Source organism: Dasypus novemcinctus, chromosome 7, assembly GCF_030445035.2.
Source record: "Dasypus novemcinctus isolate mDasNov1 chromosome 7, mDasNov1.1.hap2, whole genome shotgun sequence".
Classification (NCBI taxonomy): Eukaryota; Metazoa; Chordata; class Mammalia; order Cingulata; family Dasypodidae; genus Dasypus; species Dasypus novemcinctus.
The window spans coordinates 69,515,259-69,541,030 of NC_080679.1; the positions used below are offsets into that span (position 1 = coordinate 69,515,259).

At 37.7% G+C, this 25,772-nt stretch overlaps 1 protein-coding gene across 1 annotated transcript; it reads right to left on the bottom strand.

The window, feature by feature from the left end:
* Nucleotides 1-1,212: 1,212 nt before the first annotated feature.
* Nucleotides 1,213-25,758, bottom strand: PJVK (pejvakin). Its single transcript, XM_004476855.5, has 6 exons — nt 23,614-25,758; nt 22,712-22,907; nt 22,030-22,171; nt 20,248-20,365; nt 4,561-4,659; nt 1,213-4,304 (listed from the first exon to the last, which is right to left on the bottom strand). The coding sequence occupies exons 1-6, from the start codon at nt 23,822-23,824 to the stop codon at nt 4,012-4,014; spliced, it is 1,059 nt and encodes a 352-aa protein (XP_004476912.2). The 5' UTR covers nt 23,825-25,758; the 3' UTR covers nt 1,213-4,011.
* Nucleotides 25,759-25,772: the final 14 nt, after the last annotated feature.

Genomic DNA, 25,772 nt, shown 5'->3' on the forward strand with positions numbered 1-25,772 from the left:
GAGAGCAGACAGCAAGCAAGACACCAGGGGGGCGGGAGGGGCAGGGATAAATAAATAAAAATAAAATACAGACACAAAAGAACAGACAGTGAATGGACACAGAAAGCAGACAGCAAGCAAAAAGCCTCGGGGGGGGAGGGGGCATTTAAAAAATTGGCAAAAGATTTGAATAGACATTTGTCCAAAGAAGAAATACAAATGGCAAAAAAAAAAAAAAAACCATGAAGAAATGCTCGACATCTCTCATGATTAGGGAAATGCAAATCAAAATTACAATGAAATATTTCACACTTATTGGAATGGCCACTATTAAAAAGAGAGAACTACAAGTGTTGGAGAGGATGTGGAGAGATAGGAACTTACTGCTGATGGGGATGAAGAAAGGTACAGCCCCTGGGAGGACTGTCTGGCAGTTCCTAAAGAAGTTGACTGTAGAGTTGCCACATGGCCCTGCAATACCACTACTGGGTATATATCCAGAAAAACTGAGAGCAGTGACACGAACAGGCATCTGCACACTGATGTTCATAGTGGCATTATTCACGATTGCCAAAAGTTGGAAACAACCCAGGTGTCCATCAACCAATTAATGGATAAATAAATGTGGTCTATTCACATGATAGAATATCAATATCAGCTGTAAGAAGAAATGAAGTAGTAAAGCATATGACAACATGGATGAACCTGGAGGACATTATGTTGAGAGAAGCAAGGCAAACACAAAAGGACAAATACTGTATGATTGCATTACTATGAACTAAATATTTTGTGTAACATATTGTATGATTCCATTTATATAAAGTGTAAATATAAATCAATTTATAAGGATGAAATCTGATTTGGAGTTATGTAGGGCCAGGAAAGGCATGCTAAGGGGTGTGGAGGGTTTTGTTTTGTTTTGTTTTGTTTTGGAGTAATGAAATAATTCTGAAACTTTTTGTGGTGATGAATGCACTTATCATGATTATATTAAAAGCCATTGAGCATACATTTTAGATAGATCATATAGTATGTGAATATATCTCAATAAAACTGCTTAATAAATAAATGTGCAAAAATAGTCAGAAATAACTGCTATGTACAGCAGCAGAAACAGAGAGATGATGAATTTTCTTGTTTATTATTATTGAAATAATGAAAATGCTCTAATAATGATTGCAGTGATGAATACACATCTATGTGATTATACCAAATACCATTGTACACTTTGGATGCATTGTATGCTTTATTAATGCAGATCAATAAAATTAATTTATTTTTTTAAAAACATATTACAGAGCCTCAGTAATGAAAACAACATGGTACTGGCACAAGGATAGACATAAAGACCAATGGAATAAAACTGAGAGCTCAGAAATCAATCCTCATTACATATGTCTAAATGATTTTTGACATACCACACTAATGAAAGAACTTGTTGATGTGGGATGAGTGGAGGGGTGGGGAGAGTGGGGTATATGGGAGCCTCTTTTATATTTTAATGTAACAGTTTGTGTAATCTATGTTTCTTTAAAAATAAAATGGTGAAAAGAAAAAAGATTTTTGACAGGGTGGCATAGATACTCAATTTGGAAAGAACAGTCTCTTCAACAAATGGTGCAGGGAAAACTAGTTCACCATTGGCAAATAAAAGAAGGATGACGCCTACCTCACACCATCTACAAAAACCAGCTCTATATGAACCAAAAGTCCCAAATATAAGAACTAGAACTATCAGACTCCTAGATGAAAAATGTAGGGAAGCATCTTCAAGATCATGCGTTAGGCAATGCTTTCTTAGACTTTATATCCAAAGCACAAGTGAAAAAAAGAAAAAATAGATTAATAGGACCACATCAAAATAAAAACTTCAAAGTCTCAAAGAACATTATCATGAAATTAAAAAGACAACCTACACAATGGCAGAAAATATTTTGAAAGTATATATCTGATAAAGATTTAATATCCAGTATATAAAAAGAATTCATTCAACTTAACAACAAAAAGAGAAATCCAATTTGAAAATGGGGAAAAGACTTGAACAGACATCTCTCCAAAGAAGATATACAAATGGCCAGAAAGTATGTGAAGAGATACACATCATTAGCCATCAGAGAAATGCATATCAAAACCAAAATGAGATAACATTTCTCACCCCATAGAATGGCTATTTTTGAAAAAGGGAAAATCAAGTGTTGGAGAGGATGTGGACAAATAGAACACTCATTCATTGCTGATGGCAATGCACAATAGTTCAGCTTCTGTGAAAGACAGTTTAGCAATTCCTCAGAAAGCTAAGTATAGAACTACCATATAACCTGGCAACCCCACTGCTAGGTATATACCCAAAAGAACTGAAAGCAGCAGAGGCTCTAACAGATATTTGCACACTGATGTTCATAGCAGCATTATTCACAACTGCCAAAAGAAGGAAGCAACCCAAGTGTCCATCAAGCAGTAAATGGATAAACAAAATGTGGTCTATACATACAATGGAATATTGTTCTCCCGTAAAAGAACGAGTCCTGATACATGCAACCTATAGAACATAGGTTTCCAGAGGATGGGGTGGGAATAGGGAATGGGAAGCTAAGGTTTAAAATGTACAGGGTTCCTGTTTAGAATGATGGAAATGTTTTCGTAATGGATGGTGGTGATGGTAGCAGAAGATTGTGAATGCAATTAACAGCATATAAAGATATATATGAATATGTTTATAAGGGTAAATGTTAGATTATACATATGGAAACAGAATTTTTTTAAAAAACTATGGAACTATACTAGACAAACTGAACCCTAAGTTAAATGATGTACTTAATAGTGCAATTATAAAAATGATTTATCCATTATAACAAGCCTTTCATCCCATTGTAAGTATTGGTTGTAGAATGGTGTATGGAAAGCCTGCATTTTATGCAAGATTATCCTATAAGACCACTTCTCTAACAATGAATAAAAAAATCACTAGAGCTATTTTGATCAGTAAAACTATATTTGTATTTGAGTAATATACTCTGACCAAGACAAAACAAAAATACAATGAAAGAATAAATATATAGAAATGGTCCTATAACATGATATATGTTTATAATGCTAACCTTTCTGTTCCATTGTCTTTCATACCAAGTGTTCTTAAGCTTATATTTAAAAAATATTACTCTAAAACTGCATTCACCCTTAAATAAGTAAAAAATTTAAATCATTCTATACACTGTACAGTGTTTGAGCACATATATTATGCATTTACATGATTGCTTTATGCCTTCATAAGCATGTACCTAACAGTACGCTGTAACTATACACTTTGGGTTTTAGAATATTAACATCTTAATAATTTTTGCAATTACTCTTAAAAGGATGTATATTAGATTAAATAATTTAAACTGTTTGTTAGATGTCCTAGTGAATAGATACAAATAATTTTTCAGAACTACATATGTTAACGAGTTTCAAAGATTTTCAAAGAAGAAAAGAAAGTGCCTTATCTGCCTTAATTTTTAAATGACAGTAGTTAGTTTTATGAAGACAAAGCTAGCAAGCATATATACATCACAGAAAGGCAACCCATTACTATCGACCATCCTACTAAGTATGTATATATAACCCCATGCTGAGTTTAGTGTGCTTTTAATTTGATACTGCAATTAAACATTTAGGATTACATTAAATTATTTACACATTTTTCTCATTTTACCAGGCCATAGGGCAATAATTAGAGCATAATAAAAACTATTTGTACATTTAAGTCATCCTAAAGTTTTGAATTAAAGCCTGATTGATATTCAGAAAAATCTCTTAATTAGGTAAAAAGTTTTCTAAAATTATAGACTAAATCCCAAAAATGTTTCTTAGGGGCAAATTTTGTGAAGCAACATCTATTTTCTGAAATTTATATTTAAACCTTTTTTGATATAAACAATATATTACATATTTATTCAATTTGTTACACATCAGCAGAGCAAACCTAGATCCTTTCGGAAAGATCTGTGGCACAAATGCATCTAAAATACCACCAGAGTATTTATTTGCACTTTATTTCATTCTCTTGTGCCAAACATCAAAGCAAGGAACTGCATGAAGTCTCACATACTTCTGTCCATCGACAGAACACTGAAAACACCCATAAACTGTCTCTCTCTTATAGTTTCCCATTCCACAGAGTATGCAAGGCCCTTTGGGAATGTTGTGATTAAGTAAGTTAACTCTGATGTGAGTGCCTTCTTTGAGTGAAATATCAGTCATACTGAGAGGTTTGTCATAGTAGTTAGAAAAAAGATCATCCAAGTAAAGCTGAGAACGAGAAATGGCATCCATCACTCTTCTATCTGAAAGGACAAAAACAGAGCAATGTGTTAGAAGTCACAATAAATAATATATATAGCCCAGACTGCATTTATATTTATGTGTCTGTGCATGTGTGTGTGTGTGTGTATAGGTTTGTGTATCTAAACCTTTCCGTGATGAAATGACTTGGCTTTTAAATTTAAATTCTTCCTTAAGAGACAGGGTTACTGAACAGAGAACCTCATGTGTTAATCCAAGAAGGAAAAATACATTCAAAATAATCTTTAACTGACATACTTCTTTCAAATAGTATATTTCTCAATCTGTAGAGCAGTGCAAAGGTTGCTGTTTCTTCCCTTTCAAATCCTCCTTTTGACACTGAAGTGACACAAAGGTCTATAAAAAAAAATTTAGAAGATATTATAACTTGAACTTTATGGGGGGGGGGTTAGTGTTGGGTAATGAATTCTGGTATATGCCATTCATTGCATTTTTAAAGTTAAAATTTACCAATCTTTTTTAAAAGTAAAAAGTAACATTCACACAGTACAAAACTTAAAAGTACAAATAGGATTATAGTGACAAGTCTCTTTCCCACCCCTGCCTCCATCCATAGTCTTTTACCACAGATACAACCACTGTTAAAATTTTCTTCTGTATTCTTCCAAGACACATTTTCAGAGGCAGAGTAAACTGAGGAGTCCAAAATTTATTTTCTTCTCCTTCTCAATCCCCTATTAAGAAAGGGCTATGGAGATATTTTTGTTGATTTAAATGCCAAGACTAAGATTAATGTTTCCTTGAATCCAGATGGTAGTAGAGTGTTTCCTTCTCCCCTGTCTGCCATAGCTATTATTCCTCAAGAACCCCGGGAACTTTGGAATCACTGAGTACCCTAAGCATTGGAAAATGTGCACAATTGCTTCTTCCATTTTCATATATGAGGTCTGCATAAGGAAGTATTATCAAGGAATTTAATACCTAAGGGAGAAAGCCACTGTTGTGGTGGTAAAATCCAAGTAGTAGTAGTATTTATAAGGCTCTACACTAATCCTTATAGCAATTAGTCAATAAATGTTTAATTGGATAGATTCTTTCAGGGTTATCTGCTGCTCCAGTCAATCAAGATGGTGACCTAAGACACTCCAGGGTGCTGTCCCCTCACAGAATCCTTGAACAACTAGCTAACATTGGCAAAGCCATCTTCCTCAGAATTCCAGAAAACAGTTAAAGAGTCACAGTAACTGAGCAACTACCAACTCAAGAAAAAGCAACCGTGAAAAACTGTAGAAAAAGCTCATGGTGCCTTTACTTACCCTCCCACACCTTTCCCCAGAGGGTCCCTGGCCCTGTTCCAGAGGGATGAGGGTAACCCCTATGTGCATACTAGAGTACCTGTATGTTAGTGCCAATCTATACATTGGAAGCCTAAAGATGGAGCCAGGAAACCCGTCCCAGGTGGCCCACCCAAAATTTATCCTGAAAGCAGAGAAGCAGTTTGCAAACAGCTAAATCAGTGTAAGAAACAAGTCCAAGTGCCTGGGGAAAAGGACTACCTGCATTAAGTGATTCAAAAGGGGGAGTGAGAGTCTATTTTAAGGGAAGTACAAGGGATATTATGAAATGGGTTAAATCCTAAGTCCAGGAGCAAGCAGAGGCCCAGGAAAAGAAGCAGGCTCCAAGGCTCCATGCAGGCTCAGATAAGACAGAGAGGACCCACACACAGCATTTCACATTCATCTCAGGCTGATCTTCTGGATAGGATGGCTAAACTCTGAAGGAGAACACTAGCCAAACAGAGCCAATTTGCAAGACTCTGAAATGTGCTTTTTTGCTTTGGATTGTTTGTTTTTGTTGGCTCCTGGCACTCAAGGCAATCTCTGTCATATCGCTACACAGATACAAATTTAAGAAAAAGACTCCTTAGGGACTAAATCCCACAGTTAATACTTGAAAATATTGAAATGTACATTGGACAATAAAATACTTAAGTGAAGAAGTGGGAAATTATGACCCATCCAAAGGAATAAGATAAAAATCCAGAGACCATTAACAAACTGGACCAGACTTTAGACACAATGGACAAAGACTTTAAAAAAAAAAAACAACCCTGTATATGCTCAAGGAGATCAAGGAAAACACAGAGAATCTCAAAAAATTTTTAAAAAGGAATCAAACAGAAATACAGGAGTTACAGACACAATAAATGAAATAAAAAATTCCCTAATGGGTTTCAAAAGCAGATTAGATCTGGCAGAAGAAAGATTCAGTGATCTCAAGGACAAGACAATTAAAATGATGCAAGTTGGGTAGCAGAAAGAAAAAAGAATTTTAAAAAGCAAACAGAACTTAAGAGACCTGTGTGGCACCATGAACCATACAGATATAGACATTATGAGAGTCCCACAAGGAGAAGGAAGAGAAAGGGGCAGATGGGATGTTCAAAGAAACAGTGGTAGAAAACTTCCCAAATTGACAGAAAGACATGATTGTGCACATTCAAGAAGCCCAATGAACACCAAACTGGATAAACTCAAAGAAAATCATGTACAGACATATACTAATCAAAATGTCCAATGACAAGGACAATGAGAGAGTTCTGAAGGCTGCAAGAGAAAAGCAATGGGTTATATACAAGGGAATCCCAATAAGACTTAGTGCAAATTTCTCCTCAGAAACCATAGAGGCAAGAAGGCAGTGGGGTAAAATATGTAAAGTGCTGAAAGAAAACACTGCCCAACAAGAATTTTGTATCTGTTGACACTTTCTTTCAAAAATGATGGAGAAAGCCCCAGAGGAGGGGCCTTCTGGAATCCTGCTCCTGCCCTGGCCCCACCTGCTATGGATAGAGACACTGAGCTCAACTCATCCTGGCTCCAAAGAGCTACTGTCTGATCCAGGTTCTTGGGTGAAACCCCAGCTGGGTGCTAGGAAAAGCCAAATCCTCCCTAAAAAAACATACTTGGAATCAGAGAGGCAAGATGGTGGCAGAGTAGGTGCTCCAAGAATCAGCTTGTCCTAAAGTACAGTTAGTAATCAGCCAGAGCTATCTAAACCATCTGTTTGTGGGGCCCAGGAGATGAAGAACATCCTGCAACATTCTTGGAGGAACAGAAGGAAAGACTGCCATCTACAGTGAAGATTCATGAGTGGAGCACTCCAGGCCACAGCGGCCAATGCCTATCCCCCACTGGTGGCACAAGATGCCTTGGGAACTATTCCCCAGCTGGAGTGGGAAGGCTCATTTCTCAAAAATGGGATAAAGAGCGAGCTGGGCACTGACTTCAGCTACTGATTAGTAAATTCAACTGACTAAAGTCCAGTCCTAAGGACAGCTCAAGTTTGAATCTGCCCAACTCAGAAAGAGCCTGGTAGCCTCCATTTCAATCCACCCCTAGCATGAGAGGAAGCAGGACTAACTGAAAATCACGGTGACAGTAGGGACTGGTTTCTTTCCATCCAGGTCAGTTTGTTGCCCTAATCTGGGCTCCAGCTCTGCCTCCAGCAGGGAGAAAGCTGAGGGGACCTGCCGTCAGCCTCACTGGGCAACTGTAATTAATTGTGACCCACATGGACTAGATTTTTGGGAGCTGATGTGGCTACATCCCTGTCCCCAATAATACAGGAGGGAGGTGATGCTTCCTTACCTTCTGTGGGCAACTGCAGGCACTTTTGCCTGCATGGACTAGATTGCTGGACCCTGTGTCTCCATTCTCACCCTGGATAAGACAGGTGGGGGGGGGGGGGGTCAGGGTTTCCCTAGCCTCTTTTGGCAACTGCAGGTACTTTATGCCTGCACAGACTCGATTGTTGGGTACTCCTGTGACTCCATCCCCACCCCTAACAGGGAAAGAAGGACAGTGTTCCTTCAGTCTCTCCGGGCAACTGCAGCCACTTTCAGGCTGCATGGATTAGACTGTTGGAGACTCTGTGGTTCTATCCCTGCCCCTGACAGAGCAGGAGGAGGAACAGTGCTTTCTCATCCTCTCCAGGCAACTTCAGTTGCTTTTGGCCTACGTGGACAGGACTGTTGTGCACATCTGTGCCTCCACCCCTGCCCCTGGCAGGGGAGGAAGGAACATAGAGCTTCATCAGTCTCTCTGGGCATCTACAGATGGTCTTGACTGCTTGGTTTGGATTACTGCATACAACTACAGCTTTTACCCTACCTCTGCTAAGGGAAAAAGGTGGGAGAAGCTTCATCAGTTCCTGGGGCAACAAAGGAAGCTTCAGCCTCCATGGCTTACAGTAACAACCATATGCTTGGCTCCTATTCCACAAGTAGCAAGGAAGAAAAGGCAAGAAATAGATAAAAGAGCTGAAAATTTTCAGATTACCACTTTAAAGTTCCAAATTAAGTTGAACCAAGTATCAAAGAGGGGCTATAGCACAAAGCCAATCAAATAGAAAGCCCTAGACTAAAGAAACTGAGCCTAGAATAAATACATCTAGTAAGTCAGATGCTGAGACACCAACAAAAAATTACAATCCATACCAAGAAACAGGAAGATATGGCCCAGTCAAAGGGAACAAACTATGCCTCTAAATGACATAAAGGAGTTGAAACAACTGATCAAGATGTTCAAAGAAATCTCCCTAACAAACTCAAAATGATGGCTAAAGAGATTAAGGATATTAAGAAGACACAGGGGGAAGCAGACTTGGCCCAGTGGTTAGGGCGTCCGTCTACCACATTGGAGGTCTGCGGTTCAAACCCTGGGCCTCCTTGACCCGTGTGGAGCTGGACCATGCACAGTGCTGATGCATGCAAGGAGTGCCGTGCCACACAGAGGTGCCCCCGCATAGGGGAGCCCTGTGCACAAGGAGTGCACCCCATAAGGACAGTCGCCCAGCATGAAAAAAGTGCAACCTGCCCAGGAGTGGCACCACACACATGGAGAGCTGATACAGCAAGATGACGCAACAAAAAGAGACACAGATTCCTGGTGCCGCTGAAAAGAATAGAATCGGACACAGAAGAACATGCAGGAAATGGACACATAGAACAGACAACTGGGATGGGGATGAGGGGAGAGAAATAAATAAAAATAAAAATCTAAAAAAAAAAAATAAGAGTATACCATGGACAAGTACATGTGAAAAAACTAGACAATGTAGATGAAATGGACAAATACCTAGAAACATACAAAACAATTACTCTGACTCAGAAGAAATAGAAGACCTCAAAAATAAATTCACAAGTAAAGAGATTGAAACAGTCATCAAACAAACCCTATGAAAAGCCCTGGATCAGATGGTTTCATGGGTGAATTCTACCATGCATTCAAAGAAGAATTAATACCAATCTTACTCAAATAATTCCAAAAAATTGAACAGGAAGGAATGCTACCAAATTCATTCTCCAATATCACCCTAATACCAAAGCCATATAAAGATATTACAAAAAAAGAAAATTACAAACCCATTCCCCTAATGAATATATGCAAAAATCCTCATAAACTATTCATTAATCAAATCCAACAGCACATTAAAAGAAGTATTCATCTTGATCAACTGTATTTTATGCCAGGCATACAAGTGTGGTTCAACATAAGAAAATGGATCAGCATAATACAGCGTATTAATAAATCAAAGAAGAAAAATCACATAATCATTTCGATTGATGCAGAAAATGCATTTGACAAAATACAGCATCCTTTCTAGACAAAAATACTCTGAAAGACAGGAATTGAAGGATGCTTTCCCAACATGATAAAGGGCATATATGAAAAACTCACAGCTAACATTGTACTCTGGTGAAAGAGTAAATGCTTCCCTATTAAAATTGGGAACAAGACAAGGTTGCCCACTATCACCACTGTTGTTCAATATAGTGTTAGAGGTTCTAGCTAGAGCAATCAGACAAGAAAAAGAATAAGTGGTGTCCAAATTGTAAAGGAAGAAGTATAAGTTTCACTATTCACAGATGATATCATCCTTTACTTAGAAAATACTAAAAAATCTACAACAAAGTTACTACAGCTAAAAAACTAGTTCAGCAGAGTGACAGGATACAAGATTAGTATGCAAAAAAGGTAATGTTTCTATACACTATTAATGAATAATCTGAGGAGGAGGTCAGGAAAAATTTCCATTTACAGTAGTGACAGAAAGAATCAAATATTTAGGAATAAAGTTAACCAACATTGTAAGCTACTTATATTCAGAAAACAACAATGCACTGCTAAAGAAATCAGTGAAGACCTAAATAAATGGAAAAACCTTCCATGTTCATGGATTAGAAGAATAAAAATTAAGATGTCAATTCAATCCAAATTGATATATAGATTCAAGGCAATCCTGATAAAAATTCCAACAGCCTTTTTAAAGAAATGGAAAGTCCAATTATCAAATTTCTATGGACAGTTAAGGGGCTCAAAATAGTTAGAAACATCTTTAAAAGGAAGAACTAAGTTGGAGGACTCTCACTTCCAGACTTTAAATAATACTACGTAGCTACAGTGGTAAAAAGATCATGGTACTGGCATATAGACATATATACTAATTAAACTGAATTGATGGCTCAGAAATAAACCTCACATCTTTGTCAAGTGATCTTTGACAAGGCTGTCAAGCCCACACAGCTGGGGCAGGACAGTCTATTCAACAAATGATGCTAGAAGAACTGGATAGCCATAGCCAAAAAAAAAAAAAAGGAGGAGGACCCCTATCTCACACCTTATACAAAAATTAACTCAAAATGGATCATAGACCTAAATATAAATTCTAAAATTGTAAAACTCCTAGAAGAAAATTTAGGGAAACATCTTCAAGATCTGGTGGTAGGTGATGGTTTCTTGGGCCTTATTCTAAAAATAGAAGCAACAAAACAAAAATTAGATACGGGACCTCCTCAAACTTAAACACTGTAGTACCTCTAATGACTTTGTCAAGAAGGTGAAAAGGCAGGCTACTCAATAGAAAAAAATATTTGGAAACCACATATCCAAGAAGGGTTTGATTTCCATGCTATATAGAGAGATGATACAATTCAACAATAAAAGGGCAAGAATCCAATTTAAAAATTGGCAAAGACCTAAATAAACATTTCTCCAAAGAGGAAATACAAATGGTGAAAAAGCACATGAAAAAATGTTCAATATCATTAGCTATGAGGGAAATGCAAATCAAAACTACAAGTGGTTGAGTGCTGGCTTCCCACATGTGAGATCTGGGATTCAACCTCCAACCTCAGTACTTCAAAAACAAAAAACAAAAAACCTACAATGAGATACCATCTCACACCTCACAGAATGACCATTATTTTAAAAAGTGGAAAACAACAAGTGCTACAGAGGATGTGGAGAAAGAGAAACACTCCTTCACTGTTGGTGGGAATGTAGAATGGTGCAGACTCTGTGAAAGACAGTTTGGTGGTTCCTCAGGGAGCTAAATATAGAACTGCCGTATGATCCAGCCATCCCTCTACTAGGAACATATCAAGAAGAACTGAAAAGAGTGACGTGAACAGACATTTGCACACCCATGTTCACAGCAGCATTAGTCACAATAGCCAAAAGATGGAAACAACCCAAGTGGCCATTGGCTGATGAATGGATAAAGAAAATGTGGTATATACATACAATGGAATACCATGCTGCTGTAAGAAGACATTAAATTGGAACCCATGATAAAATGGATGAACCTTGAGGACATATGCTTAATGAAATAAGCCAGGCACAAAAGGACAAATATTATACAGTCTCACTAAAATGAACTAAATACAACGAATAAACACACGGAATTAAAACCTATAGTATAGATCACTAGGAGATAGGCTGAGGACTAAGAAAAGTATTGATGCTTAATGTATGAAAAATTCTTAATTTTAAAAAGTGTGGAAATGGATAGAGTTGACTGTAATACATTATAGTGTGTATAACTAACACAGCTGGTTTATAAATAGGATTGCAGCTTAAAGGGGTACTTTAGAGACATAAATGTCAATTAAAAGAAACCTAGAGACTGAATAACATAGTGGTTAATAATACAAATACAAGAATGTACTTCTATAAGCTAGAACAAATGTACATCACTATTACACAGTGTACAAGTATAGTGATGTATGGAGAAAATACAATTAATGTAACTTATAAACTATAGTTAACAGCAATATTGTAATATTCTTGCATCAATGTCAAAGAAGGTACTATATCAATGCTAAGGGACAATGATGGGGTATGGGATTTTTTCTTTTGGACTAAGGAAAACATTCAAAAATTTACTGAGGCAATGACTGCACAACTCTGTGATAAAAGTGAGAGCCACTGAGTGTACACTTTGGGTCAATTGTATAAGGCAAGGGACTGTAACACATGAACCACGTGGTGGAAGACAGACTGTGGTTAACAGTAAAAATATGAGAGTGTTCTCTCAACTTTAACAAATGTACACTCCTAATACATAGTGTTAATAATAAGGGGTATATGGAAAAAGTATATAAAGTGTATGCTATGGGTCATAGTTAGTGGTAATAGTCTGATGGTGTCCTTTCATAATCTGTAATAAAATGTTTCACAACAATGCAGGGTGTTGGTGAGGGAATGATGTATGGGAATTCAACACATTATGCATGACTTTTATAAGCTCACATCTTCTCTAATAAAATACATATATTTAAAAAACAAGGGAGAGATTAAGACATTTCCAGACACAGAAAAGCTAAAGGAGTTCATTGTCACTAGACCTACCCTATAAGCAATGCTAAAGGTAGTTCTTTAGACTGAAAGGAAAGGACATTAGACAGTTGACTGAAGCAGCATAAAGAAAATTAAAGACCTTAAGTAAAAGTAGTGATATGGGTAATTATAAATGCCAGCACTATTGTACTGTATTCCTTGGTATGAAATCACACATTTTATGTCTTTCAGGTTTTAATGCAAATCTAAGGTTTTGGGCCTACAAATGTATAAAGATAGAATTTGTAAAAACTACAAAAAAGGTGAGAGGATGGAGGGATAGAAATAGTGTATGTGTATACTATTGAAGTTAGGTTGCTATCAAATCAAACCAGATTAGGATGTTAAATTTTAACCCCATGGTAACCACAAAGAAAATACATGAAAAATATATTCAGAAACAAATGAGAAGGAACTCAAAGTGGTATAAAACAAATAAATACGAAAATAGGCATTAATGCAAGAATTAAGGGTCAAAATAGCAAAATGTCAGAAGTCAGTCCTGTATTATCCATAGTTACTTTTAATGTAAATTGACTTAACTCTCCGGTCAAAAGGCAGTGACTGGCAGGTGGATAAAAGCATGACCCAACTATATGCTCTTTACAACAGACTCATCTTAAATTCAAAGAAAAAAGTAGGTTGAAAATGAAAAGATGGGGAAAATATACCACACAAAGTATAACCATAACAGTGCTGGGGGGGTGGGTAGATGTGGCTCAACTGATAGAGCATCCACCTACCATATAGGAGGTCCAGGGTTCAAACCCAGGGCCTCCTGGCCCGTGTGGTGATCTGGCCTATGTGCAGTGCTGCCACGCGCAAGGAGTGCCATGCCACGCGGGGGTGTCCCCCATGTACGGGAGCCCCACACGCAAGGAGTGCGCCCCGCAACAGAGCTGCCCCACATGAAACGCGCAGCCCACCCAGGAGTGGCGCTGCACACACAGAAAGCTGACACAGCAAGATGACACATCAAAAAAGAGACAGATTCTTGGTGCCACCAAAAATGCAAGTGGACACAGAAGAACACACAGCGAATGGACACAAGAGAACAGATAACAGAGGCGAAGGGGAGAGAAATAAATAAAATAAATCTTAAAAAAAAAAAAGTGCTGGGGTAGCTATACTAATATCAGATAAATAAGACTTTCAGTCAAAAGGGACAAAGGAGGTCACCATACACTGATAGAGGAGGCAATTCAATAAGAAAACATAACAATTATAAATATATAGGCACATAACAGCAGAGTCCCAAAACGTATAGAGCAAATATTCACAGACTTGAAGGGAGAAATAAATGGCTCAACATTAAAAATAGGAGACTTCAATACACCATTTTCAAAAATGGGTAGAACATTGCAGAAGATCAATAAGGAAATACAAGACGTGAATGATACTACAAACCAACTAGACCTAACAGACATATATAGAATACTGCACCCAACAGCAGCAAAATATGCATCTTTTCTAGGGCACATGGATCATTCTCCAGGATAGGCCATATATTAGGTCACAAAACAAGTCTCAATAAATCTTTAAAAAATACTGAAATCATACAATGTATCTTCTCCAATCACTGTGGAATGAAGCTAGATACAAACAACAGGGAGAACTGGAAAATTCACTAATATGTAGAAATTAATCACAAATCTTAAGCAATCAGTGGATCAAAGAAGAAAGCACAAAGGAAATTAGGAGATACCATGAGGTAAATGAAAGCACAGCATACCAGAACTTATGGGATGCAACAAAGACAATGCCATGAGAGTAACTTACAGCTCTAACAGCTTACATTAAAAAAGAAGAATCTCAAATCATAATTTCAATACTGGAGGACCTAGAAAAAGAAAAGGGAAGTAGATGTGGCTCAAGTGATAAGGCCTCTACCTACCACATGGGGGGATGAAGGTTCAATCCCTGGTGAAAAAAGAAAAGAGAAAGCATGCCTGTGCGGCGAGCCAGTGGCCACATAGCAAGCCAAGTACACACATGGTGAGCTGAGTGCCCACGCAAGTGAGTCATGCAGCAAGATGATGATGCAACAAGTGAGAGACGAAGGGGAGAGTCAAGGTGAAGCACAGAAGAGAAAAGGAACTGAGGAGGCACAATTGACAGGGAATCTCTCTCCACATCAGAGGTCCCCAGGATCAAACCCCAAGAAATCCTAGAGGAGAAAGACAAAAAGAGAAATGATACAGAAGGCTACACGGCAAATGGATAGAGATAACAAAAATAATGGGGTGGGAATAGGGGTGGGGATGGGGGAGGGGGAGGGGAGGAAAAAATTTTAATATAAATATTTTTTAAAAAAAGAAAAGAAAATTAAACCCAAAGCAAGCAGAATGAAGGAAATAAAGATTAGAGCAGAGATAAATGAAATAGAGAATTTAAAAGCAATAGAAGAATCAACAAAACTAAGAATTGATTTTTATATGGTCAATAAAATAAACCTTTAACTAGTCTGACAAAACAGAAAAAGAAGATACAGATAACTAAATTCACACCACATTACTACTGAATTACTACCAAGTCCGTAAGTATAAAAAGGCTTATAAGAGTATACTGTGAACAACTGTATGCCAATAAACCAGAGTCTAGATGAAATGGACAGATTGCTCATTCATTGCTTGTAGCAATGTAAAATGGTTCAGCTGCTATGGAAAACAGTTTGATGGTTCCTCAGAAAGCTAAGTATAGAACAATCATATGACTTGACAATCACACTACTAGGTATATACCCCAAAAAACTGAAAGCAGGGGCTCAAACAGATATTTGCAAACAGATGTTCACAGCATCATTATGCACAATTGCCAGATTCCTAGAAACAAACTACCTACACTGACTCAAAAAAGAAATAGAAGATCTCAACAGACCAGTAATCAGTAAAGAAATTGAATCAGTTATTAAAAACATCCAAAAAAGAAAAGCCCAGCACGAGATGGCCTCACAGGTTAATTTTACCAAACATCCCAAGAAGAATTAACACCAATCCTGCTCAAAGTCTTCCAAAAAATTGAAGAGGAACACTTCCTAACTCATTCTATGAGGCCAAAAGCACTTCAACACCGAAGCCAGATAAAAATATCACAAAAAATAAAAGTATATCCCCCCAGCGTGGGACATGACACCCGGGGATGAGCCTCCCTGGCAACGAGGGACCACTATCAACTACCAACTGATGAGGCAACTGGAAAATGACCTTATACGGAAGGTTCAATGCGGATCAGCAGAATATCCATGTCTACATAAAATACCATGACTTTAAAATGCTGTTTGACCCAAAGTAAGGGGGAAATGGAAAGGAGAAATGAGTTTATATGGCTACGAGTTTCTAAAAAAGAGTCTGGAGGCTGGCAGAAGGTTTGCCCTCATGCACAACTGAGCAGAGTCAGAGAGACAGATAAAGCAGATACAACCCCCAGATATTGGTTCCTTTGAGGGCTAAAGAGACCCATGGGAGTTATGGTCATGGCCGATGGGGTTAACTACCAGGGCAGATGGCCCCTCTTTGGAAATGGTGTTTATGTGTGATGAATCTGGACTCAGATGGGATCTCCCTCCATAAGACTTTCATGCCAATGTGCTGGAGGTGCAGTTAATGTTGGGGTTTAAGATATATTTAGGGGATTTGAATCTCTGGACTGACAATGTGATAGCAAGGTCCTGAGCCTCAACAGACTCCAGCACCTACAATCTGATTTATTGGACTTACCACACTCAGCTAAGATGGAGTTGAAGAAGGACAACCACCACACCATGGAGCCTAGAGTGATTACAACTGAAAATGGGAGGATTGCATCCAGCATCCAGGTGGAATCTGACCCTCCTCTTGACATAGAGGTGCAATGGACACAACCAATCTAATGTCCACATAGAAGAGGTGGCATTGGAATGGGAAAAGTGGACATAGTGGACGAAGGGTATGGGGAAAGACAGGAAGAGATGAGAGGTGGAGGCGTCTTTGGGACATGGAGCTGCCCTGGATGGTACTTCAGAGGCAATCACCGGACATTGTAAATCCTCACAGGGCCCACTGGATGGAATGGAGGAGAGTATGGGCTATGATGTGAACCAATGTATATGAGGTGCAGAGGTGCCCAAAGATGTACTTACCAAATCCAATGGATGTGTCATGATGATGGGAACGAGTGTTGTTGGGGGGGGGAGAGGGGGGGTGGGGGGATGGGGTTGAATGGGACCTCACATATATATTTTTAATGTAATATTATTACAAAGTCAATAAAAAATAAAAAATTAAAAAAATTAAAAAAAAAAAAGAAAAAAAAATAAAATAAAAGTATAGAACAATATCCCTTATAAATATAGATGCAAAACTCCTCAATGAACTACTAGCAACCTGAATCTAATGGCACATTAAAAGAATTACATATGATGATCAAGTGGGATTTATTCCAAGTATGCAAGGGTGGTTCAACATAAGAAAATCAATTAGTGTAATACACAACTTTAACAGAATAAAGGGGGAAGAACTACATGATCATCTCAATTGACAGAAAAGGCATTTGACAAAATCCGTCACCCCTTCTAGATTAAAAAAAAACTCTTAGAATACTAGGAATAGATGGAAACTTTCTCAATATGATAAAGAGTATATATGAAAAATCCACCACAAACATACTCAACGGTAAAAGACTGAATGCTTTCCTTCTAAGATCAGGAACAAATCAAGAATGCCAACTATTATCAGTTATTCAACACTGTACTGGAAGTTCTAGCCAGACCAATTAGGCAAGAAAAAGGCATCCAAATTGGAAAGGAAGAAGTAAAACTTTCACTATTTGTAGATGACATAAACCCATATAGAGAAAATCCTGAAAGATCCATGACAAACCTACTAGAGCTAGTAAACACATTCAGCAAAGGCGTAGGATACAAGATTGACACACAAAAATCAGTAGTGATTCTATACACTAGTAATGAACAATCTTTAGAAGAAATCAAGAAATAAATTCCATTTATAATAGCAACTGAGTGAATCAAATATCTAGGAATAAATCTAACCAAGGATATAAAGGACTTGTACACAGAAAACTACAAAACATTAATGAAAGAAATCAAAGGCTTAAACAAATGGAAGCACATTCTGTATTCATGGATTAGAGGACTAAATATTGTTAAGATGTCGATTCTACCCATAACAATATACAGATTCAAAGCTCGAACCCAATAAAAATTATAGTAACATTTGCAGAAATGGAAAAGTCAAACATTAAATTTATATGAAAGGGTAAGGAGCCTCAAACAGCTGAAGCTATCTTGAAAAAGAAGAATGAAGTTGGAGGACACACACTTCCTGAATTTAAAACTTATTACAAAGTCACAGTAATCAAAATTGCATGGCACTTAACTCAAGAAGCTGAATATAGAACTGCATATAATCCAGCAATCCCATATTTAAAGAAGAACTGAAAGTAAGGACCAAACTGGCATTTGCACAATGATGTTAACAGCAGCATTATTGACAATTGCTAAAATATGAAACCAGCCCAAGTGTTCAGCAACAAATGAATAGAAAAGAAAATGTGGTATATACACATAATGGAATACTATTCAGCTGTAAGAAGAAATGAAATTGGGATGCATATGACAACATGAATGAAACTTGAGGAATATTTTGTTGAGAGAAATAAGTCAGACATAGAAGAATGAATATTACATGGTCTCACTAATATGAACTACAAACGTTGAGTAAACTCATGGAGGTAAACTCTAGAGTATAGGTTACTAGGAGATAGAATGTGTGAGAAAGGGAACTGATGTTTAATGTATATAGAATTTTTAATAAGGTTATTGTAAAAGTGGAGAAAGGAATACAGTTTAGAGTAACACATTACAGTGAATATAACTAACACTGCTGATTATAAATGTGATTGTGGCTCAAAGGAGTAGTCTGTGAACATAAATGTCAATTGAAAGGGAACTAGAGGAAAGCGGACTTGGCCCAATGGATAGGGCACCTGTCTACCACATGGGAGGTCCGCAGTTCAAACCCCGGGCCTCCTTGACCCATGTGGAGCTGGCCCATGCGCGGTGCTGATGCGCACAAGGAGTGCCATGCCACGCAGGGGTGACCCCTGCGTAGGGGAGCCCCACGTGTAAGGAGTGCGCCCCTTAAGGAGAGCTGCCCAGCGCAAAAGAAAGTGCAGCCTGCCCAGGAATGGTGCCGCACACACAGAGAGCTGACACAGCACGATGACGCAACAAAAAGAAACACGGATTCCCGTGCCACTGACAACAACGAAGTGGACAAAAGAAGAACATGCAGCAAATGGACACAGAGAACAGACAGCTGGGGCCGGGGGAAGGGGAGAGAAATTATATATATATATATATATATATAAACCAGTTCACCTAAATAATAATTAAAAAAAAAAGGGAACTAGAGAATAATGTAGGTAATGTATAATATAGTGATTTTGGTGGTGGATGAAGATTGCAGTTATCAGTATAGAGGAATGTTCTTTTACACAGTGTTAAGACTATGGTGATACATGGGAAACTTACAATTAATGTAACTTATGAACAATATTTAACAGTAATATTGTAATATTTTTGCAGTAATGGCAAAAAAGATATTTTGCTATTATAAATGGAAATGTTTTGGTAATCAATGGTGGTGATGGTAACACAACATTGAAAATGCAATTAACAGCACTGAAAGATATATCTGAATATGATTATAAGGAGAACAGTTAGACTGTATATATGGTAAAAGAATTAAGAGGAAAAAAACTATGAAACTATATTATACAAACAGTAAACTCTGAGTTAAATCATGGACTTAAAAAATGGATTCAACATAGGGGTGGGATACAAGATCAGTTTGTTATCAATTGTAACAAATGTTCCACACCAATGCAAGGTGTTGGTGGTGGTGTGATGTGTGGGAATCCTATATTTTATGCATGACTGTTCTGTAAACCCACAAATTCTCCAATAGAGGGGAAAATAAACTACCTATTAGAAGGTCATTTATTATGTCCCTTGTAAATCAACAAATCCCTTGTCAGTAGCTTTCACTTTAGCTCTTATCTATAGTTGGGATTGGGGTGGCAGGGAGCCTACAGCTTTCACCATGAGGCAGAATCTTAGAGATACAGGGAAAATAAGTAAGTGAAGATCTTTCCCAGTGACTTCACCCATGCATAAGGTTTAGGGTACTGAGAACATCACTCTTCTACAATTATTAGTCATTCAGAAAGAGAAAGAAAGGGAGAATGCATCCAATTAAATTCTTAAAAATATAATCATTTTGATGTTTCATGTAAATTGTTCACTCACCAAAGGCACCATCCAGGTAAATGAAGAGTTCAAAAACACTGAAAGCTATGGTCGTGTGTGCTGGAAAAACAATAGCTTTGTCCCTTCCTTTGGGATTCTGTTCATCCATAAAATGAAACTAAAATAAATTAATTAAAATTATTAAGGAGCATAACATACAAGGATTTTCTTTAGAGAAAACATCTCCTACAATTATATCAAAAGAAGAAAAAAGTCTCCAAGTAAAGAATTACCCTAAGCCACATCTGTAGGGCATTGAGTCTCCACCACCTTGGTGGGCAGGGACTCACAGAGAAAAGGACACAGCAGAGTTTGAGTTTTGATGCTGGAGCCCTGGGGACAGAGCCAAGCCATTCTTGTGATAGTTTGCAGCTGAAGAGACCAGAGCCCTGAACAGATGAGAAAGCCTGGAAAGAAACAAGCCCCAGGGAGAGAGACAAGCCTTATGCTAGCCTACAGCTGAGAATGGAAGGAGCTGGGAACATGGAGCCTTAGGAGGAAGAGGAAGCCTGAACCCTCACAGAGAATGGCAGCCATCTTGCTCTGTCATACAGCAACAGACTTTGGTGAGGCAAATAACTTATGCCTTATGGCCTTGTGACTGTAAGCATCTACCCCAAATAAATATGCTTTATAAAAGCTAAAAAAATTAAAAAATAAAAATTATCGTACTTGAATTAAATGGTTTATAGCAAAGATCCAAAGTAGCCCAGTTGGGACTCATGATCTATATATGAGAAATACCTCAGTACCTTCTCATTTATTGTATTTTGGTTTTGGAGCAAATGGTATTAGCATTACCACACTAGTAATAGTAATCCCTCTGGAGAAGAAGCCCTTTTTTTAGAAAAAAATTGAAAATCTTGGAAACCAACAGCATTTAAGTGCTACAGGGAAAGTTTTTCGGCCTACTCTGCCTCCTGTTTCAAAGCCCTAGAGCTTTTAGCATCTTTCCAAAGCAATAGCCAAATTATTTTCAAGTAAATGTTTCAGTTTGTGCCCAAGAAATGATCCAATTTTAATTAATCTGTTGGGCAGCTGAATGCAGCTCCTAAATAGAACTTTTATTTGCAAAGATTTGAAAAAATTGTCAACGAACCCTATTTTTCTAATTGTTATTTTTAATAAAACCAATTAAGTAATTATTGGGTGTCACCAAATGACATGGACAAACAATATCATAATTGGGCTGAAACTTAAACACGAATGCTTTTTTAACATTTTAAAAAAGATTTTAACATTGAATGAAAGATGTTTGGAAGACAACATTATTTGACAAAAATTATTTCAATAAGAAACCATAAATTCAACTTTTAAAATTTCAAAGTATAAACTCCATCACTTAAAATTAAAATCAAAGAAATTCAACTTAAGAACTCGATTTTTATTTTTAAAACACCATTTAAAGGGAGCAGATGTAGCTCAAGTGGTTGAACATCTATTTCCCGTGTATGAGGTCCTGGGTTCAATCCCCAGTTATCTCCTAAAAACAAAACAAAACAAAACAAAATACCATTTAAAAGTAAAAGGAGGGCCTCCAGTATGCACATTAGTTCACAAAGATCAGTGTTTAGGTTGCATTATATTACACATGTTTAGAATTCAAGTTTTCTTAGATTTTTTTTCCATATTCTGACCAAACCATTGCTATGCAAAATCCCATACAATTGCAGCATTTGACAAAATACATACAGTACAAGAGCCATTAGAAATTGGGTACTTTTTTAGAATCCCCACTCTAACTTTTTAGTTAGTAAGTGAGGTCTAAAGAGTATGGTTTACCCGCATTGCTTCCCCACGAATTCCAGCATGCACAGAGAGAGAACACTGCCTTGTGGTTCGAATGCTTTCCATGACCACACACAATACTGCCTTTCTGCAGCTCCTTGACTGACGTATTAAGCTGTGGTCAAAATTAATTTTTCTAAAATAAAGAAGAGAGACACTCACAAGAATCTGTGACATATAATTAATTATATAGAATGAAATACATTTTTTTGCTACCATGTGTTATTCATTCATGGTCCACCGATACCAAAAGTACAGCAAGGCAGGCTTAAACCAAATCAGAAAGCATGCCCAAAAGAAATTTAATCTGCCTTTCCTTTCTATTTTCTTAAAATGTGTTTATTATAGGAGTCTGCTAGAGATGAACCTTTTAGTATATTTGTTGCAGGCAGATTCCTATATCTTTCTTTCTTTTTTTTCCTTTCAATCCAATAATTTATCTAATGTGAACAGAGCTGAAGTGTTCGTGCAACAGTTAAAAATTCTGTAAGTCAACTTATTTGGATAACAACCCTTATTCAAAGTTTGGATATACCATTAATTTATAGTGTTTCAAATAAACTGCACTAGTAAAATATGTGTTTATTTCATATACTTTATAATTCTTTATAATGAATTTATATAGTTAAAATATTTAATGAAAACATTCAAGTATATTCAGGATTATTATACAGACCGTGTAGTAATTTCCTTGAGTAATGTTGATACTTCCACTTCATGTTTGGTTACTATACCAAATGAAGCTTTTACTGCAATTGAATCTGATCCAGTAACATTAATCCCAACATCATTCACAATATGGTTGCCTCGTCTTCCATAAAGTGAAACATCTGATTCATCCTCGTAATTCAATAATTGGTAAGAAGAAATACCTTGAAGAAAAGGAAATTAGTATATTAATGTCTTGAATTCATTTCATGTAGGTTATTAATAGGAACAAGTTAATTTACAATTCAAGACTCCTACCCCAACATGAGCAAGGCAAGATTTCAAACCAAGATTAAAAATAGCAATTCCATTAATTTGACAAAAAGAAATAGCCAGAATCCTCGCAATGAATCTGAATTCTCTTTTCAGCCAACAGAACTTGTTAAGCATCAAGAGCCACTGAGAGGCTGAAAAACACACACGTGTTTATAAGAAATAATATGTCAAAATGTCAACTTCCAGCTATTTTCTGATCTAAACTATAAAATATTTTTCTATTTACCAGTTATAATAAATTGTAAAAAGTAAATACAAGTTACTTTCATCTCCAGTATCTCATCTGACCATGTGAGGTAGGCAGACCAGATAATACATTGTTACAGATGAAGAATATATTATGTCATATTCTAGTGATTTGGTTACAACTTACAAAGTAATTGATAGTTTTGAGAGCTATTCAATAAAAAAGATTTAATACTATATAAATTTCAGGCACTGTTAATCTTAATAATACTATTATAATAAAATAAAAGTTGCTTTATCATTGAAAATGGGTGTTAGTATTACCAATGGAAGTAGTATACATGACCTATGTTTAGGTTACCAGTGATACAGCTGAGTAGTTACTACCAAACAGACATTTCAACTCACCAGCAGAAATTTCTCTGTCTCCTAGGAGAATATCTTTCAGTGTAAATGGCGTTGAGGTAAATTTGTATCTAGGAAACAGAAAGCATCGCTTCTTCTTTACCACCAGACTTAGCGGCTGGTACTTGTCAGCTTCACTGAGGCTTGGAACAGGAACTAATCTCCCTCCATCTCCAACTTGCTTGACAAAGCTCTTGGTAGCAGCAGCAAACATATTAATATGATATCAAAACGTCATCGACTGTAACCACCAGATAACAAATCCATATTTTCAAAGAAAATCAATCTTGCTTGGTTTTAAATATACTTTAGAAATGCAACACATGGTTTCCGCCAAGTTGTTTACCAGTGTACGATTCACAACACTGCTGTCCCTGGTGTGCTCAGGTAATGAATTATAAATGAACAGGGTAAAATGAGATGGTAAAAGCAAGTCTAATTTGTAATGCCAGTCTAATGCACTAAAATATACACAAAAAACTAATCATTTTAAAACATTACCAAAGTCTTTGATCGGGGTCATGATAAAAGCATGGCTTGCCAGTAGCAATGGTTCTGTTTTGAGGGAAACATAAAGCCTTAAGGGGAACAAGGCATAGGTGACTAACGTTAGCCTCGGATACTATCTAGTAGCGGACCTAGTCCAAAGGGAATTCCTTCACAAGTCTACCATGCCAATTTTGGCAACAGAAAAGTGCTGCTTTAATTCTTACAGTATACCATGTATTGTGTCAGCATTTCATTCATTTTCCTTCTTATATGTTTTGTATTTAATATTAAAAATTCATAGAAAATAGGGGAACAATTGCATGTGAATCATTTTTAAAATACTAACTTAAAGCCATGTTACATATAACTAACTATATAAACCACATTACTTACGGTTTTTACTCTGAAGATAGGCACATAGACTACATCTCATTGAAATGGGGTACTGCTGCATTTATTTTCTTTTTATTTCATCATTATCCCAGTTACTCAACCTTAAAGAGAGCTACATAAGGATTGGGTTTGTTCTTCAGGAATTTTGTCGCTAAAAATAAATTTTAGAAACAATAAACCTGAGTGTTGAAATACTGTATTGCCATAGGTTGTCATGTGGACGTTACTATCTTTTGAAATAGTGGCTATGCTGTGATTATAGTGAGATATTCATTAAACCATGACTTTGGTGGATAGTAATTGATATACATACATAAAGGGGAGAAGAGAGAGAATAGGCTTAACTAAGCCTGAAATAGTGGAAATAAATTTGGTTTGATTCTGGACATCTCTTTTTCATGTGCTTTCAAGTATCCAGGGTTCACAGCATCCAAAAATATCAACTGATTTTAATAATGCCCTTTCGTGAGAAGAGCATCGTGCGAAGCACCGTCCAGAACATGGAGTAGGCACTGGGCGTCATTTCTTCTGCAAACGCGGAGAGAAGCGACACGTCAAAGGTCGTCGTCTAAACCTCACTCAAGGGGGTGCAACCGAAGAAAACACCTTTAGGACCAATAACTCGGGTCTGCAGAAACCGCGTTCAGTTGGAATCTGGTTCGCAGAAAAGCCTTCGGTTACACCCGAACGTGGCTCGCGGGGTCCGCCCGCCCAGCCTTCCCCCGGCGTCGCAGCGACAGCCCAGACCGCCGAGTCCGCCCGCGGGAGGGCGGGGCCTCGGACTCCCCGGGCCGCCAACAGCCCGGCTCCCCGCGGGAGCGTCCGCCGCGGCCCTCTGGGGCGCATTTACCGGGAGGCTGTAGTCTTAAGCATCCGGCCGCGTCGGAGGGAGGTGCACTAGCAGTTTTTTATTCGGAATTTTGAACATTTTTCTTAACGTGCCCAGCCCCCAATCGCGCAATTAAGAAAAGATAACTATGTGCTTCAGGCCTCACCGACCAGGGGCCGCCCCTGACAGGCCTTCCCAGCGGACAGGAAACGGCCTCCTTTTAAAGACAAAGAACTGCGGCCTCACGACTGAGTTACTGCGGGCGGGCTAAGCCAAGGCCTGCGGAGCCCAGGACCCACAACCTGAGCTAAGGAGCGGAGAAGAGCAAAGGCAGCATCCGAGAAAAGGCCGGGGATCGGAGAAGAGGCGGCCTTGGCGGGAGGGGCGCAGCCCCGCTGGGAGAAGCCGCCAGCCAGGCCGACAGGCGGAGCAGCAGGGCCGGGGGCGGGGG